At 38.6% G+C, this 16,786-nt stretch overlaps 1 protein-coding gene and 1 pseudogene across 4 annotated transcripts in view; one reads left to right on the top strand and one right to left on the bottom strand.

The window, feature by feature from the left end:
- Positions 1-16,786, top strand: part of CDK8 (cyclin dependent kinase 8) — a 71,464-nt gene that overhangs the window by 14,436 nt on the left and 40,242 nt on the right. For all 4 annotated transcript variants that reach the window (XM_043477756.1, XM_043477757.1, XM_043477755.1 and 1 more), the window contains exon 2: positions 8,276-8,351. In XM_043477756.1, the coding sequence (XP_043333691.1) occupies positions 8,276-8,351 (76 nt within the window). The remainder of the gene's footprint in view (positions 1-8,275; positions 8,352-16,786) is intronic.
- Positions 8,450-8,548, bottom strand: LOC122447670 (annotated as a pseudogene).

The raw sequence follows: 16,786 nt of genomic DNA, 5'->3' as shown, positions 1-16,786 counted from the left end.
GCATTAATATACAATATTTGTTTTTCTCTTTTGACTTACTTCACTCCGTGTGACAGAATATAGGTTCATCCATATCACTATAAATGATCCAGGTTTGTTCCTTTTCATGGCTGAGTAATATTCCATTGTATATATATACCGTATCTTCTTTATCCATTTATCTGTTGATGAACATTTAGGTTGCTTCTATGTCCTGGTTAAACAGTGCCACAGTGAACATTGGGGTGCATGTATCTTTTTGAATTATTATTTTCTCCAGGTATATGCCCAGGATTAAGATTGCTAACTCATATGGTAGCTCTGTTGTTAATTTTGGGGGAACTTCCTTGCTCTTCTCCATTGTGGCTATACCAACTTACATTCCCACCAGCAGTGCAGAGGGCTCCCTTTTCTCCACACCCTGTCCAGCATTTTTTGTTTGTGGATTTTTTGATGATAGCCCTTCTTTCCTGAAGTTGATTGTGCCTTTTCTCTTGATTTCCAACCACTCAGAATGTTAACTTGTTAAATCATAGTTTTTACACACAGTTAAATTTTTTTTACCTCTTCACTATATTTTAGTTTTGCATAATTAAAAGGTTGTAGATCTGTGAATGCTACAAATCTTGAAAGTTCAAGTAGTCTTTTGTTTTTAAGGTATCATCTATTTTCTTGGTTGTTCATAGAATATGTAACAACAGCTTGAGTCATTATTGAACAACACTTGCCATATAAAGGATAATCTGTCATAGCTATGTAAACCATAGCTATGTAAAATAACCACGGTGCATTTTTTCTTCATGAAGCACCTGTATAATTGCTCTCATAGCTGTTTAAGTTAAAACAGTACTATGGCCAGTCAGTAACTTAACAACACTAAAAAATTATTTTCTTCTTCCTCTTCCTCTGCATATATGTAGACACATGTATTTTGGGATGTGTATATGTCTATCTCATGTATGTGAAAGTTTTTATCTGTGTAGGTGTACATGTATATATATGTGCATGTATTTACATATGCATTTTAAATATATTTACAGTAATGTGATCAGATATTACTAAATGTGGGGCTTTCCATCAAAGTAAACAACCAACCCATGTTTCTTAAATCGTCTTCCCAGTGTCATTTTTTTGAACACAGCTCTGTGAAGAATAAAGTTATAATCATGGCATCTTGACTTCAAGAACTATATTTTGGCACTGGTAATTTATAATCATTCTTTTTCTCCTTAATATTCGAGCTAGAAGAAATGAGCAACACTGAAAAGAGAAATTAATGTGTAATCCTTTCCTCCCTAATGACTGGTCTTTCCTGCTATTTTGCATATCTGCCCATTTATTTCTGCTTGGCCCCAAAGATTTTCTTCTTAAAAGTAGCATCACATCAGGCATGTGAATATACCTGAACATTTAAAAATATTCACACACACACACAAAATTCATGTGTTGTACTCCAAGTATACATTTAGTGGTATCTGATCCTTTTACTGTAATCTTGTAACTAAACAGACAGAAAGGACCAGGAGTTTCTTTCTAGTCTCCAAGCTTAGAAATACTTTTTAAACTTTACGTATTTTTTTTTCCAAACAAGATAAAGATGCATTTGAAGTATGAGAGCTAACAAACTGAGCTTGAATCTCTCATGATAATGCAGAGGAGAGAGATTCATAGCTAAGTTTACAAGAATCTTTGTAACTTCCCGGAGCTTGGCATCTGGAGCTGTCGAGAAACCTGGAAGTAACTCCTGTTGGGTCTGTCTTGCTCACTGGTATATCTTAGGAACCGTAACAGTGCCAAGCACAGGAACGACCCCCCAAATCAAGAGTTAGTAGTTCTAATAATCTTTTAAATAAACTAATGTAATTAACCAAAAAGTTGCAGATTTCATTTGTCAGAATGACTGAAAGAGCCAACATGTTAACCTGAAAAGGAATTTTAAGCAAAATGTAGCATGGCTAGCTAGAATGTGTTCTCTGAGAGCTGACCTGATTTAAATGAAAGGGACTGTTGTTTCAGTTTGCTTTAATGCATTGTAACTTCATGTAAGATAATTGGGTATCCTGTATGATACAGGCCGCAGGAATGCACCAGTACTAGAGTTTATTGGTCTGCTGCAGCAAGGGCGGGCGCACACCTGGCTCCCAGAGCAGGGGGGTCTTCCTAGGTGAGTGTGGGTGGAATGATTCTAAGGAAGAACTGAGGAGGAGACCACCTATGGGCTGGATCCTGTCGTGGGGTGGGTCGTTTGGTAATTGGGTGCTTCAGTATTCTGCTCAAAGCAGGAGGAGTGAAGCAGAGCTGGGTCCTCATCAGTCAGAGCAGTCATTGCTCAGAAAAGGGCCGTTTTAGTCCTTTTGCCATTCTGCTGTAGCCTTGGGCGAAACTCCATTTCCTGCTTGCCTTTTCTACTGGCCTTGCCACTAATTTCTGAGGGATATCAGAATTTGATTATCAGTGGGGTTTATTTTCACTTTCTCAGGCCTTATTTTTGGCCAGATTTAGCCCTGGAGGACATTGTTCTATGAAATCCAGCTCTCTGTGCTGGGATTCTGCTGACCAGGAGACTGTTCGGAGAGCCTTAGCTACTGTTAACTGAAGTCAGTATTTCATGAATACTTCTTGTTGTAAGGTTAGTTATTGAGCCCTCTGAAGTAAAGGTGGCTGTGTACTAGATGACTCTGGAGATGACATCTGAGCTCTAGCACACTGGCAAATGCTGAGAGATTATTAACCACTTGTAATCCAAGCACCAAGGTCCCAAGTGTGGTTTTGGCGCAGACAAACTATCCTAGGTTTGACATCACAGGGGCTGTTTGTCTTGTTTACTGTTTTTAGTTGGCTCTTTGAGAGAATTGCTTAGTACTTGAGTGCCCAAGAACTAGAGTGAGCTGACTTGCACCCAAAAGAATGGCTACAATTTCAACAGTTGGCCTGTTTGCAAATTTTAGTGAACTTCTGAGCAAATTGTAGCCAGGAATAAGACTCATGCAAGGAGTGACTTGGGGTGCAAAGAGCAATATTATGGGTATCATTGTTAGAAACAAGTGTCTGTTAACAATTCAGAAGTTTAAAGCAGCAGAGAGGATGGGAAAGAACTGAAAAAGAGCATGCAGATTAAAGCCTGACAATCTTTGGTTCTAACTATTTAGATTTTGTTCTGAAATTCCTGAGTGTGGAAGCTGTCTCTCTCAGGCCGCTTGATCCAAAGGTCTCAGGTAGAAGTTTCTCATTCTGAGATTGTCTTCTGGATGATTCTTAGGAATCCTCAATTTGGGTCTCTAGCTTGACAGTCTTCCAGTAATATGAGGAAGTGGTCTGTCATTGTTATTGAGAGCTGTGGATCCACGGAGTTTTACTGCAGAACATGGCAAGGCCATTTCCATGGGAGCACAAGTGCAGTCTTTCCCTAATGTTGCTTCAGAAATAGCCAAATACCTAATCTGAGAGCATGTAGAGCTGGTTAAGTATCTGGCAAGGGAAGATCGTTGTTTACATCAGTGATAAGGTTGAACAGCTCTGGAAAATTATTACATTAACTAGAATTATTACATCACACAATTTCTTTTTTTGTGATGGAGATAATTAAGATATAGTCTCTTAGCAACTTTGAAGTTTATAGTACACTGTGCTGTGCATAGATCTCCAGGATTTTTTTTATCTTCGGGTTGCAAGTTTTATCCTTAAACAATACCTGCCCAGTCCCTGAGCCCCTGGTAACCAGTCTTCTGCTTTCTCTATTTACAGGAGACTGCACATGTAAGTGATATTATCTGTCTGATTTATCTCACCTAGCATAGGGTCTTCAAAATCCACACATGATCCGAGTTATCACAAGTGGCAGGATTTCTTTCTTTCTCATGGCTGAATAACATTGATCCTTTTTAGGTGGCCCCATTACCCATCTTCACTGGATACTTGTAAAATCTGCCACTTGTCTCCACTTTTCTGAAATACCTAAATATTGTGTCTTGATGTGGGTGGGCTTTCATTCATTTGTGATGGGAACTCATTGAACCCTTGTAGTGTTACAAATCCTGTCCTTCAGTTGCTGGAGTTTTCTTGAATTACTTTGTAAGTTTTCTGCCTCTCTTTTGTGTTCTTTTTTTTCTGAAACTCCTAATTATTTGGATTCCCTGGACTGGTTCTCTGATTTCTCTTGTTTTTCTTTCACATTTCTCTGTGTTTGACTGCTGCTTCTTAGGCTCTCTCCTCAATTTATCTTTTGCCTAGCCAGCTCTGCTTCCAGAGGGATCTTGTCCTCTCAGGTCTCAGCTTTGAGGATTTGACTCCGAAAATCCAGTTGGTGCTCAGCTTTCTATCAGCTTCTTCAGTTTTTTTGGATCCTTGTTATCTGTTACTGTTTGTCCACTTTTGTTCTAGTTTCCATATTTCTATGCCATCTTCTCTCCCATTTTTCTTCTTTACAAGTTTGTGCCTTTTCCATATTCTTAGTAGGCTGTAGGAGGGGAGTCAAGTTTGATATGTGTTCAGTACTCTGTTTTACCAAAACACTGCTCATTTTTGTAAGCACTCCTTTGCAGCCATTAACTTACCCGCCCCCCATCTGTTAAAGGCAAGTGTTCATCATGGCTGTACCCTCTTCTTTATGGTCATGTCACATGACACACTTTCTCTAGCTTTGTTTGCATATCTTTAAATGTAATAATGTTCTCTTGTCATCCTCATTTGTTTTGTACACTCCTTGAGGTGAGGCACACATACTCTGCATCCTTTGGAGGCAGCTGACGTGAAAGTCCTGCTCCCACCCCTCCTCTGCAAGCAGGTGGACCTCAGGGCTGGCCGCGTGTTTCCATGACTTTACACAGCTGCTGCTCATCTTTGCTCTTCTCCGAGCAGCCAGACCCTGCCTGTACTCAGTATTTTTGTTCATGCTGTTCCCCCTTCCTGGGGTGTCTCATGTAACTACTCATTTCTTTCCCCAACCCCTCTTTCCTTTCCTGACAAGCTTCTTTAGTCTTAAGACCTTCTGCTTAAGTATACTCTTGTAGAAGCTTTCCTTCAACCCTTCTAGGTATAGCTGAACATCCCCTGTGTTTATAGTACTTTATATAGAACCCTGTACTGCAGTTATTATTGATAGTCTGACTACTATGACTAGATTGTGACTCTTTCCTCTCTAGTGTGCCTTTGTGGTTAAAGAAGTGTGCTCCACACATCACCAAGTACTGTTATATTATGACGGTAATTAGGTGAGTTTTAAGAGATGGTTGCCTTTTTGATAATTACACATCTTTTAAGGTTTTTTTTTTTTAAGTATTCTCCCATTTACCTTTCTTTTTGATAACTTTTTAAAAAGATAAAACATGTAACTACTTGGGGTGAGGGAGAGAACTGATTGCAGATTCAAATTTTTTTAGTTCAGTTTGAAGAAATTTTCACAAGGCGGTTTTTAAAGAAGATAAAGTCCAGAGGTGGTTGTTAAGGGGGTGAATGAGTTAGTCTTTGGTTTTTTTCCTTCCCCACTGCTCATTCTCTCCACAGAGGGCTCTAGTTTAGGAAGTCATCCTCAGCAGTAGATATAACAACCTGTTACACTCCTGGGTTGACCATCTGTTTAAATTAGTGCCTTGCACATGAACTATCTAATCCCTGGTGGATTTATTCTGATCCCAATTTCATTTTGGTTTTGTGTCACTCTCTTTAATGTCCCCTTTAAGTTTTCAGACATCATTCCGACTTGGTGAACATTGAGTACAGATATTCTTAATGTATATTTAATATAATGTGTGCTTTGCTGGAAAGTACTTGTAGATCTGATTGTCATAAAACAAATCTCTTCAGAAAAATAATGTCATTGAGATTTGTTTTTGCAACTAAAAATAAGGTGTAAATGTTATATAAGCAAAGATAAAGTCAAGCAAACTTAATAACTTAAAATAATAAAGTGCTAAATAAAATTAATTGATTTTCTAAGGAGTTACCCTTTTGTTCAGTCAAATCTTCAGTCTTTTCAGAGCTCCAGCTCTATCACCCTGCCCTTGCTTTTAGTATTTGACCTAATTTCCAACATCAGAAAAATATGAAAGCCATCAGAATGAGAACTCCCTGGCTTTTGCCTCTGAACCCACCCCTCTGCACCTGTATCCTCCTTGGTCTTCTTGTTAGTGATACGATGGAGGAGCATTTGATCTTGCTTGCAATCTAGTCCCCCCCCAACCCCGCCCTCACTCCCAGCATTTCAGTCTCTGCTTTTCTCGTTTTCCCCTCTCGTTTCCTTTTCTCTGGGCTCTTCCTCTCGGTACTTAACATACTCGAGTCTCTTACATCTTAAAAAATGTTTAATCTTGTGTACTACTCCAGCTGCTGCTTTATTTTATCACCTTCAAAGAATCACCTACGTCTTAGTTGACTTAATGCCCAAGTCATTGCTCAGCCTTCTGCAGTGTAGACTCTGCTGCTGCGTCACTGCAGCTATTTTTGCCTAGTCCAGCATCCCTCGGTGACTTCATCATTGCTAAATTCAGTGGACGCTGCTCAGTCCTCACCTTACTAGGCTTCTCTGCAGCTTTGGGTACTGTTTACTATTCTGCCCTTTTCTGAAATTCTTTTTCTTGCCATTCCTAGTCTCTGATCTCCCCTCATGTGCTGTCCTGACTTGGATGATGGTATGTATACTCTAATATCTTCAGCTTTCTCTTTGGACGGGTCTGTTCAGCTTGCCACTCCCACGTAGGTGTCTCACAGGCATCAGACTCAGCCTGCACACAGCGGAGCGCTCATCTTCCTGTTTCCTCTGACCTCCTGTGAATGATGCTGTTAGCCTGTTCCCTGAGGCAGGAGTCATCATCTGTGACGACTCCTCCTTTCTCACCCCCAGGATTCTATCCTGTGGGCTGCGGTGCTGCCTCAGGTGGCTCCAGCCGTCTCTTCTGCAGCAGCCAGCATCACCTCTCACCTGAGTCATTCTGACACTGTTGACTTAACTGATCTCTCAGCCTCCTGTCCTTACCACCCCCACCCCCACCACACACACCTCCCTAGCATTCAAAAAAGGTAGGCAAAGATGTTTTCCCCAAAGGAGGATTGCTATTCTCCTGTTTAAAAATCTTGAATGGAGTGTCTCCTATTGTTCTTGGAATAAAAAGACTTGTATGATCTGGTTCCTAATTATATCCCCAGCTTCATCTTCAGTTATTGAATGTGACTATTTTTCAAGTGCTTTTCCCTCCCTTCAGGTGGTACGGCACACTGTGTTTCCCTCTTAACACACACACACAGCACAGTTCTCAGAGTGTGGTCTGGGAAGCCCTAGGTGTCCCCAGAATCCTTTCAGAGGATCGGCAGAGTCAACACTATTTTCATAATAGTGCTGTATTCTTTGCTTTTCTTCACTCTGATTCTCATGAGTGTACAGTGGCTTTTTCTCAAAGGTGACATATCAGGTGATTGATGCCGTTGCTCTCTGGTGGCTAGTGGATATGTGCTTTTGTAGGCTGTGTTTTTAACAGTTCCCATTTTTAAATTCTAAGAGGGTTAATACTGATAGAACCTCTTCAGGGTCTTCAGTGACACCCAAGAGAGAAAAAGGGTCCCAAGTCCAGAAGGTCTGAGGACTGTCTTTCAGGCCTTGGTTAGTTGGGATTTCCTCTGAGGAGACTTGGCTTGGGTCTCGACAGCGTGACTTGGGTCACCTCTGCGGGTTGTGCCTTAGCACATGTCCTGTGGTGGGTCGGTTAGTTACCTCTCACTGCCGGTACACACAGAGAGCTCCACCATGGAGGTGGAGCCCCAGTCAGTCCCCAGTTCTGGAGACAGGGAGTGCTCAGCAAACATAAGCTGAGTGAATCTGAAGGTATTTGGGGATATGAACTATAACATGTTTTAAATCATAATCATTTTGTACTTTATGAGAGATGCATTCATTTCTTAACTATTTTGACCCCTTAATATCTGAGCGGGTTTTAAGAAAGCAAGTTTTACTTTATATGCGTTGTGTACATGTGCACACATGTACACACACAGACAGGGAAGCGTATACATATTAGAGCAGAAAGAACCTTACTTGTTGGCAGTCAGGAGCTTCATTTTGGAATCTTCTTTCTCTTCTGTGCAAATAAGCATAGAGCCTTGGACAGGTCTTTTTATTCGGTTGAATATAACTTTCTTCATCAAGTAATGTGATTGTGCTGGATTATCTAAAACGTTTTTCCCATGTGAAATTATGTGATTATATATGAAGAGTGTCAAAGTGTATGTGATTCGTATTTCTTTATATAAATTAAAATGCATGTATATTTAGATTTATTTATATATTAAAATCACTTTGTTTTCACAGGAAAGATGATAAAGACTATGCTTTAAAACAGATAGAAGGAACCGGGATCTCTATGTCGGCATGTAGAGAAATAGCAGTAAGTGAAGCTCTTTTTTATCATCATTATTATCAACTGACTTATGCGTGTCAATTATATAGGTCTCTGAATTGTATTTGTCACAAACACATTAACTGAAAGTTGAGAAGTATTTTTCGTGTCGTCCTTGCGCAGGGGCCATGCTAATCTTCTCTGTATTGTTCCAATTTTAGTATATGTGCTGCCGAAGCGAGCACGAGAAGTATTTTTCATATCAACTATTTAAATTTATGTTTTCCAAAAAATGTCACTAAATAGATAAAGGTCCAGTTATTCTTATTTCATTGTGTGTAATAAAAGTATTTATTATATGTTAATTCATATAGAATTCGTGTTTCTATTTTAATAAGATGAAATTATTGCCATTACTTATGAACTTAAAATGAGATTATTTGATTTTCATTGTTTCTGTCCATTTGCATATGTAAAATTATATACCCCCCTTTTTGGAAGCATATCCTTGCCATATGGTAATTGAAATCTCATTTTGATTCCGAAGGAAAATATTCTTCATGTTAATGCATTACCAAATAATTATTCATACATTTAAAGTGAGATTTTACTTCAGTTTTTACTATTGGGAAACTATGGGTCCAGACTTATCTTTTCAGTCTCTAGTCAGAATATTCTAAAATATGTATTATAATAGTCTTTACTTTTATTGCTTTCAGCCCTCTTTCTACAGATATAGGCTGTTACAGCCTGGAGGTATTAATTTAAATAATTTTACTCAATTTAACAGCTTCTATACCATTGGGTTTTCAACTAATAGTCAATTATTTTGTATCATATTGACAACAACTAGACCAAGTAAAAGTATAGAAACTTAGAAAAGTCAAGAACCCTGGCCTTAAGTGTTTACACACTGATGAGGAAGGAGACTCATAACTTATAGGAACAATGTAACAGACACTATGATAGAAGTGACGGAAAATGGTATATGTACATAAGTAGAGAATCGAGGAAGTGTTCTTGCCTTGAGAATCCCAGGGATGGGGGAGCCTGGTGGGCTGCCGTCTATGGGGTCACACAGGGTCAGACACGACTGAAGTGACTTAGCAGCAGCAGCAGAGAATCGAGGAGGGTTTCAGATTTTGGAGGCCATGTAAGTATTACCCCCACAAGGGAGGAATAGGAGTGAGATGGAGGGCGTTCTTAACCAAAGGTATGCTGTAATGAAAACTATGTTTCATTTCATTAATAAAATTCTCATACCCTTGAATCTTGAGGTAAGATATCTGTTCATTAACTGTCAGTTCTGCAACTTCTACTATTCTCTGTGTTCCAGTCAGTTGTAAAGGATTAAAATCCATTGCAGTATGGTGAGTGATGTTGGGCATCGGGATAGTGATGACCTTCGGAGGGGCAGAGAGGGAGCAGAAGGACAGACAAGCGGGCTTTCAGGATGCTAGTGATGTTCCGTTTCTTGATTTTGCCCTGGGTCTGGTCATGTGGGTTTCATGTGTGAAAACTCACTGAGCTGTGCACTTACCATTCACGTGCTTTCCTCTGTCTTTATTATTCGTCAACAAAAAGTTTTTAAAACAACTCTCCATTCATTTCAGAAACATTCTTAGCTTTTTATCTGTGTTGATAATTGTAAATGCAGTTAAGCACAATAAGGAATACTCCTTATTTTTATTGTACTTGATCTTGGTTCTTATAGCTAAGGTGAGCAGAAATTTTTAATTTTGATGACGTCTCATTTGCTAGTTTTTTCCTTTTATGACTTGTTTTCTGTGTCTGGCTGAAGAAATCTTCATCTGTTTGCTGATTGTGAAGATATTTCCCTTTGTTTTCTTCTAAAGCCTTGCAATTTCAGCTTTTATTGTAAGTCTGTGATCTGTTCACTTTATTTCTATTTGTAGTCTGATGTAATGCTTGAATGTCTCCTCCCCTCTCTCCATGTAAATGTACAATTGTAGCATCATTTTTTGAAAAGACTCTTTTCCATTGAATTCCTTTGGCATATTTGTAAAAAATGAAATGACTGTAAGTGTTGGGCTATTTCTGGGCTCTATTCTGTTCCATTGATCTCTTTGTCTCTCCATGGCTGATTCCAGATCACTCTGCATCACACACATCAAGACTTGAAGCGAGGTGGTATAATGCCACCAGCTTTATTCTTTGGATTCAGGATTGTTTGGGCTATTTTAGGTTCTCTGAATTAGCATATACATTGTTGAACTGGCTAGTCATTTTTATTTCTAAAAAATGCCTGCTGAGATTATGGTTTACATCAGTTCAGGGCGAACTGATATCTTAATAATACTGAAACTTCCAAGCCATGAATCTTAAGAAGGTATATTTTCCATTTTTAAGGTTTTTACAAAATTTCTGTCAATAATGTTTTATAGTTTTTTAGTGTGGAGGTTTTACATAGTTGTTAAATTCATTCCTAAGGATTTTATGTTTTCTGTACTATATATGTATTATTTTAAAATATTTTCTTCTACTTTGCTTCTGTACTTAGAATATATTTTTTTAATGTTATAAGTTTTTTTAAATCAAATTTATTTAGATTTACCTGATTTACCCACTTACTTACCTATATTTTTTCTGAGTATTTCCTTCATCCTTTTTTTTTCATATAACTTTATTTATTTATTTTTGGTTGTGCTGGGTCTTCGTTGCCACGTGGACTTTTCTCTGGTTGCGGTGTGTGGGCTTCTTATTTCAGTGGCTTCTGTTGTTGTGGAGCACAGGCTCTAGGGCACACAGGCTTCAGTAGTTGTGGTGCACAAGTTTAATTACTCTGTGATATATGGGGTCTTCCCAGACCAGGGATCAAACCCATGTCTCCTGCATTGGCAGGCGGGTTCTTTACCACCGAGCCACAAAGAAAGCCCTAAAATGCTATATATTATATAAATTTTATTTCTAAATTCACTGGTAGGTTTGGTGATACCTTGGAATTTCCTACATACATAATTATGTCATCTATAAATAGGAATAGTTTTACTTCTTTCTGTCTGTATGCGTTTATTTTTTTCCTTTCCTATTGCATTGGCTAGAACCTCTCAGAAGATGTTGAATAGTGGTGAGAGCCAGCATCTTACTACTTGTTCCCAGTCTTGGGGGAAAGTGTTTTCAGTGTTTCACCATCAAGTTAAATGCTAGCTATAGGCTTTTTATGGATATCATTAGTCAAGCTTTAGGAAGTTCACTTCTTTTTTTTTTTGTGTGTGTGTGTAAATGGTAGTGAATTTTGTCAGATGCTTTTTTCTGAATGTCCTGAAATGACTGTATAGTTCTTACTGTTATATTGGTTGACTACATTGATTACTTTCCTAATACTTATCCAATTTTGCAGTTTTGAAATAATCCCTGCTTGATTATATATATCACTTGCTTTGATTTACTAGTGTGCTGTTAAGGAGTCTTAGGTCTTCTGAAGAATGTTAGTCTATGATTATCATTCTTGTAATGCCTTTGTCTTCAGTATTGAAGTTGTGCTGTCCTCACGGAACAGGTCAGGCAGCCTTTCTTCATCCTCTGTATTCTGATAGTTTCCGTGCAGTTGGCAGTTATTTTTCCTCAGATGCTTGACAGAATTCACAAACCATGTATCTTCACATTTAGTATTTTGTGTTTAAGTTGTGTTTTTTATGTAATTTTTTCATTTTAAGTTATTGAATTTACTGGCACAAAGTTAAGAATATTCTCTTACTATCTTTCATAAATGTAGCTTCTAGAGTCGTGTCCCTGTTTCATTGTGGACTTGGTAATCTGTGTTCTCTGTGTCATTGATTTTTGCTCTTAAACTTTTATTATTTCTTCTACTTACTTTTGGCCTGCTTTTCTTATCTTCTTAAGGTGGACCATTAGGTCATTGATTTTTTTTTTAAACTATTCTTTTCTAATATAGGCAATTAAGACTATAAATTTGCCCCTAAGTTATGTTTTTCTTGCAGTTTTCTCTTGACAAATGTATTATTATCATCACTTAGTACAATCTCCATTTTCTTTGAGTTTTTTCTTTTATTCATGGGTTATTTAGAAATATATGGTTTAATTTTTAAATATGTGAGGCTTTGTGGATAGTTTATTGTTGATTACTAGTTTTTTCCCCCACTACTGTCCTCCTTGTTCCTCTCTTAGCTCACCGCCTCACAGGGTTGCAAAGAGTGGTTAAGACCCTACCCAGATTACCCAGGCTCTTATCTTGGCTTTGGACTTCCCTGATAGCTCCATTGGTAAAGAATCCGTGTGCAACGCAGGAGACCTGGGTTCAATCCCTGGCTTGGGAAGATCCCCTAGAGAAGGGAACGGCTACCCACTCCAGTATTCTGGCTTGGAGAATTCTGTGAACTGTATGGGGTCATGGCAAAGAGTCGGACATGACTGAGAGACTTTCACTTCACTCGTTACCCTGGCTTTACCACGTACTTGGCTTGTAGGACCCAAAGCAGGTTACCTGATATCCCTGTTTTAGTTTCCTCTTTGTAAAATGAGAGCAGTGGTATCTCATAGGGTTTCTGTGCATGAGGAGTGTTGGTCACTTCTTGGGGCACGGTGAACTCGGGGTACCTATTGGCTTCTCAGTAGATGCCAGTCATCACTGCGGCAGCCACAGTGCGTAGACAGCCTGCCCACTTGAATTAATCTGCTGCCGGAGGACTTCTGTGGAAGGTCTCGGCACATTTTATATCCTGGGACCTTGTGTAGCACCTACCACAGGGCCTGGAGTGTGGCAGGTGTTGGGTAAACGAGCCCTGCCAGAGCTCCCTGGCCCTTTGGAAGTGAGTGAGTGTAAATATTTACTTAGAGGCAGCTCCTCACAGAGACTCGGCTCCAGCTCCAATCCCTCAGTGACCCAGCTCCCAGGAGAGCGTGTTGTACGAACTCAGTAGTAATAGCTATTTACTGTACTATTTGCCCGGGCTGCCACAACAGAATGCTACAGACTGGGGGACTTCAACAACAGAACCTTATTTTCTTAGTGGTGGAGGGTGCCTGCACAGTTGGCTTCCTGTGAGACCTCTCCTTGGTTTGCAGACGGCCACCCTGCTATGGCCTCTTCACGAGGTCATCTCTCTCTGCGTTCTAATCTCCTTTTCTGTAAGGTCACCATTCTGATTGGATTAGGGCCCATCCTACTGACCTCATTTTACCTTAATTACCTCTTTAAGGGTCTTATCTCCAAATAGAATCATTCTGAGGGGCCGGGGATTAGGGCTTCAACACAAGAATTTGCAAACACAAACTCAGTTAAGTCTGTAACACTTTTATTACTACTATAATAATCACAGTTACTTACTAGTAAAATCATTGCCCTCAAAGACTTAATATTTGACCAATCAGATGGATTTTCTTTAAAATAGAAGTGAATTGATTTTTTTGATGAAAGCATTGATGTTAGTCCACAGTTCAGAAGACAGAGGGTTTGTTGATGATGCCCTTTAGCTGATATATTTTGTTTATTCATAAATTCAGTTATTCATATATTCACCAGGTGTTTAATGAGTACCTTTCAAGTACCAGGCAGTGTGCTTGAAACTAGCAGTCCCGTGATAATCAAAACACAGTGCCTGCCACTGTCCAGTTCACAGCCTAGTATGTATTTAAAATCTCTGTGTCTCTGGATGAAGGAGAATTACCGCCCCTGGGGGTAGGTCTTAGGAGGTGTTGATATGAGACCACAGAGTGTTAGATTTGTATCTTAGAAATTAATTAGTTAACTTCAAAAGCATTTAAATCCTGATTCTAACCACTACTTATGAATGTGACCTTGAGCAAATTATTTAATCTCCTTACACCACTGTTTCCTCTTTGTAAAACAGGAGCAGTATAAATATTTCATAGGGTAATTCCTGATGGAGTGAGAGAGCGCATGTCACCTACTTAGTCCCGTTCTTGGCACCTGGGAAGAGCTTGGTAAAATGGTTGCTGCTGTTTTCTTTTTAGTACAGGAACTCAGCCTCCTCTCAGAGGTGAGATTCAGGTGACACCTAAGAATAACCTACTTGTATGTAGGTTTCTAATAATTTGAGAGAGCTTTTGCCAAAGCTTTGGAGTTTGTTTGTTATAATTTCCACCCTGCTGGTTTCCAGAGAGGATTTGAAATAGCTGCCCAGCTGAGAAGTGTGTTCCAGTTGTGAGGTAATGGAGAAAACACTGACCCAGAACTGAGATGAACTTAGCGCTAGGTCCACTCTTCCAGCCAGCTGACTGGTCCCCAGTGACCCCAAAGCCCCGGCTTTCCTGTATCAGATTCTTGGCCTTGTTTGTTAATTAGCAAATAGTTTTAGATATTGGCCTTAAGTTTCAGAGAACTTGTATTTAATCTCTAGAGTTTCATAAGTTTGAAGTTTTGTTCTAAAAGTAGAAATATATAACTTGAATTTAATCTTGTTCCTAAATAGAATAATCATCACTTTCCAAAGAATAATTGTTCATATAAATGACTTCATATATAGTCCATTCATAGTCTGTCTTTTGTGAATTCATTTCAGAGCCCCTAATACATTATTAACATTACATTTACTTGATAGCTATTTTGGTGACAGTATTCTTATAAAAGATACTGAAGTCCTAAGTTCTTAAGACCTTGACTTTCTCACAGGTCTGTCATGTCTTTGGAACACGTTTGCAGGGCACGGTGTAAATCATTTCTAACTGATAAAGACAGAATATCAGGCTTCATGTGAAGTTTTTTCTTATTGTTGCTGTTTTATTTGTTTTTGCTTAGTGGAGGGGGAATGCTGATGGATTATTAGGGCCACTTGGGTTGCTAAATGGAGATAAAATATGGAGATACAAGGTGTTAATAGAAGAATGTCCTTCTCGGAGATGACAAGGGTTAGTAAGCCCTTAAAGTGTGTTCTACTTGGTTGTTTCTATCTGTATAAGCTCTTTATTATTTTATGAAACATTTATAAAATTTTAATCAACTTTACTTTGTAATGTAAATACCTGAGAAAATAGGTACTGTATCTCACAGAGTTACAGATCTTAATTCTCATCTGGTATTCAGTGGTGATGAGTGTTATTTTGTTGTATTTTCTAATGTTGCTGTTACAGTTGTCCCTTTGTATCCATAGATTCAACCAACTGCAAATAGGAAATATTCGGGGGAAGAACTTTCCAGAAAGTTCCAAAAAGCAAAATTTGAATCTACCTGCTCCAGCAACTATTTGTGTAGTGTTTACATTGTATTAGATATTTTAAGTAATCCAAAGATGATTTTAAGTATATGGGAGGATGTGCATAGGTTATATGCAGGTATTGTACCATTCTACATAAGGAACTTGAGCACTGGGGGATTTGGGTACCCATGTGGGGTGGGGTATTGGGGTATCCTGGAATCAGACCCCCTCTGATATTGAGGGACAACTATAGTTAGTTTTTCAAAGAATTACAAACTACAGATTTGTTTTAAGTGTATTGTTGTGTGATGTCAAAACATAGGCAACTAGTGTAATGAGAGAAAATATTTGTAAATCATATACTGCTAAAGGATTAATGTCTACACTATATAAAGAAATACAACTCAATAACAACATCAAAAAACCCAGTTCAGAAATAGGCAGAGGACTTGAATAGACATTATGAAAAAGACTTGAATAGACATTTCTCCAAAGAAGATATACCAATAAGCACATGAAAAGATGCTTAACACCATGAGTCATTCGGGAGCGCAAATCAAAGCCACAGCAGATACCGCATCATACCTATTAGGACGTGGCTATTATAAAAAAAATTTAGAAGGTAAATAGACGTTGGTGAGGGTGTGGAGATATTGGAACTCTCAACACATTGCTGATGGGAATGTAAACGGTGAAACTACTGTCAAAACCAGTTTGGTGGTTCCTGGAAAAGTTAAACATAGAGTCATCATATGATCTCGCTGTTCCCCTCCTAGGTATTTACTCAAAGAACTGAAAGGAGGAATTTGAGTACCTATACACCAATGTTCATAGCAACATTATTCACAGTAGCCAAAATGTGGAAATAACCGGTGACTGTTAGCTGATGAATGAATAAGCAAGATGTGTATATATGGAATGGAATGTACTCAGCCATAAAAAGCAATGAAATTTTGAAATATGTTACACCATGGATAAACCTTAAAGACTAAGTTATGCTTAGTGAAATAAGCCACACAAAAGGACAAATACTGAATAATTCTACTTACGTGAGGCACCTAGAATAGACAAATTCATAGAGACAGAAAGTAGATTAGGGGTTACCAGGGGCTCACAGGGAGAGAAAAGTGGGGAGTTATCATTTAACGGGTACAGAATTTCTGTTTAGGATGATAAAACGGTTCTAAAATGGATGGTGGGGATGGCTGCATAGCATTGTGAGTGTGCTTATGCTACTACTGAATTGTACCCTTAAAAATGGTTAAAATGGTAGTTTCTTAAAAATTTATTTATTTAAAAATTTTTTACAACATAATATTTTAACATTATATTTATTTTTAATTGAAG

Source organism: Cervus canadensis, chromosome 9 (assembly GCF_019320065.1).
Source record: "Cervus canadensis isolate Bull #8, Minnesota chromosome 9, ASM1932006v1, whole genome shotgun sequence".
NCBI classification, from domain to species: domain Eukaryota; kingdom Metazoa; phylum Chordata; class Mammalia; order Artiodactyla; family Cervidae; genus Cervus; species Cervus canadensis.
Note: the sequence above shows the minus strand (reverse complement) of the source record. Positions and strands in the feature narration are given on the sequence as shown.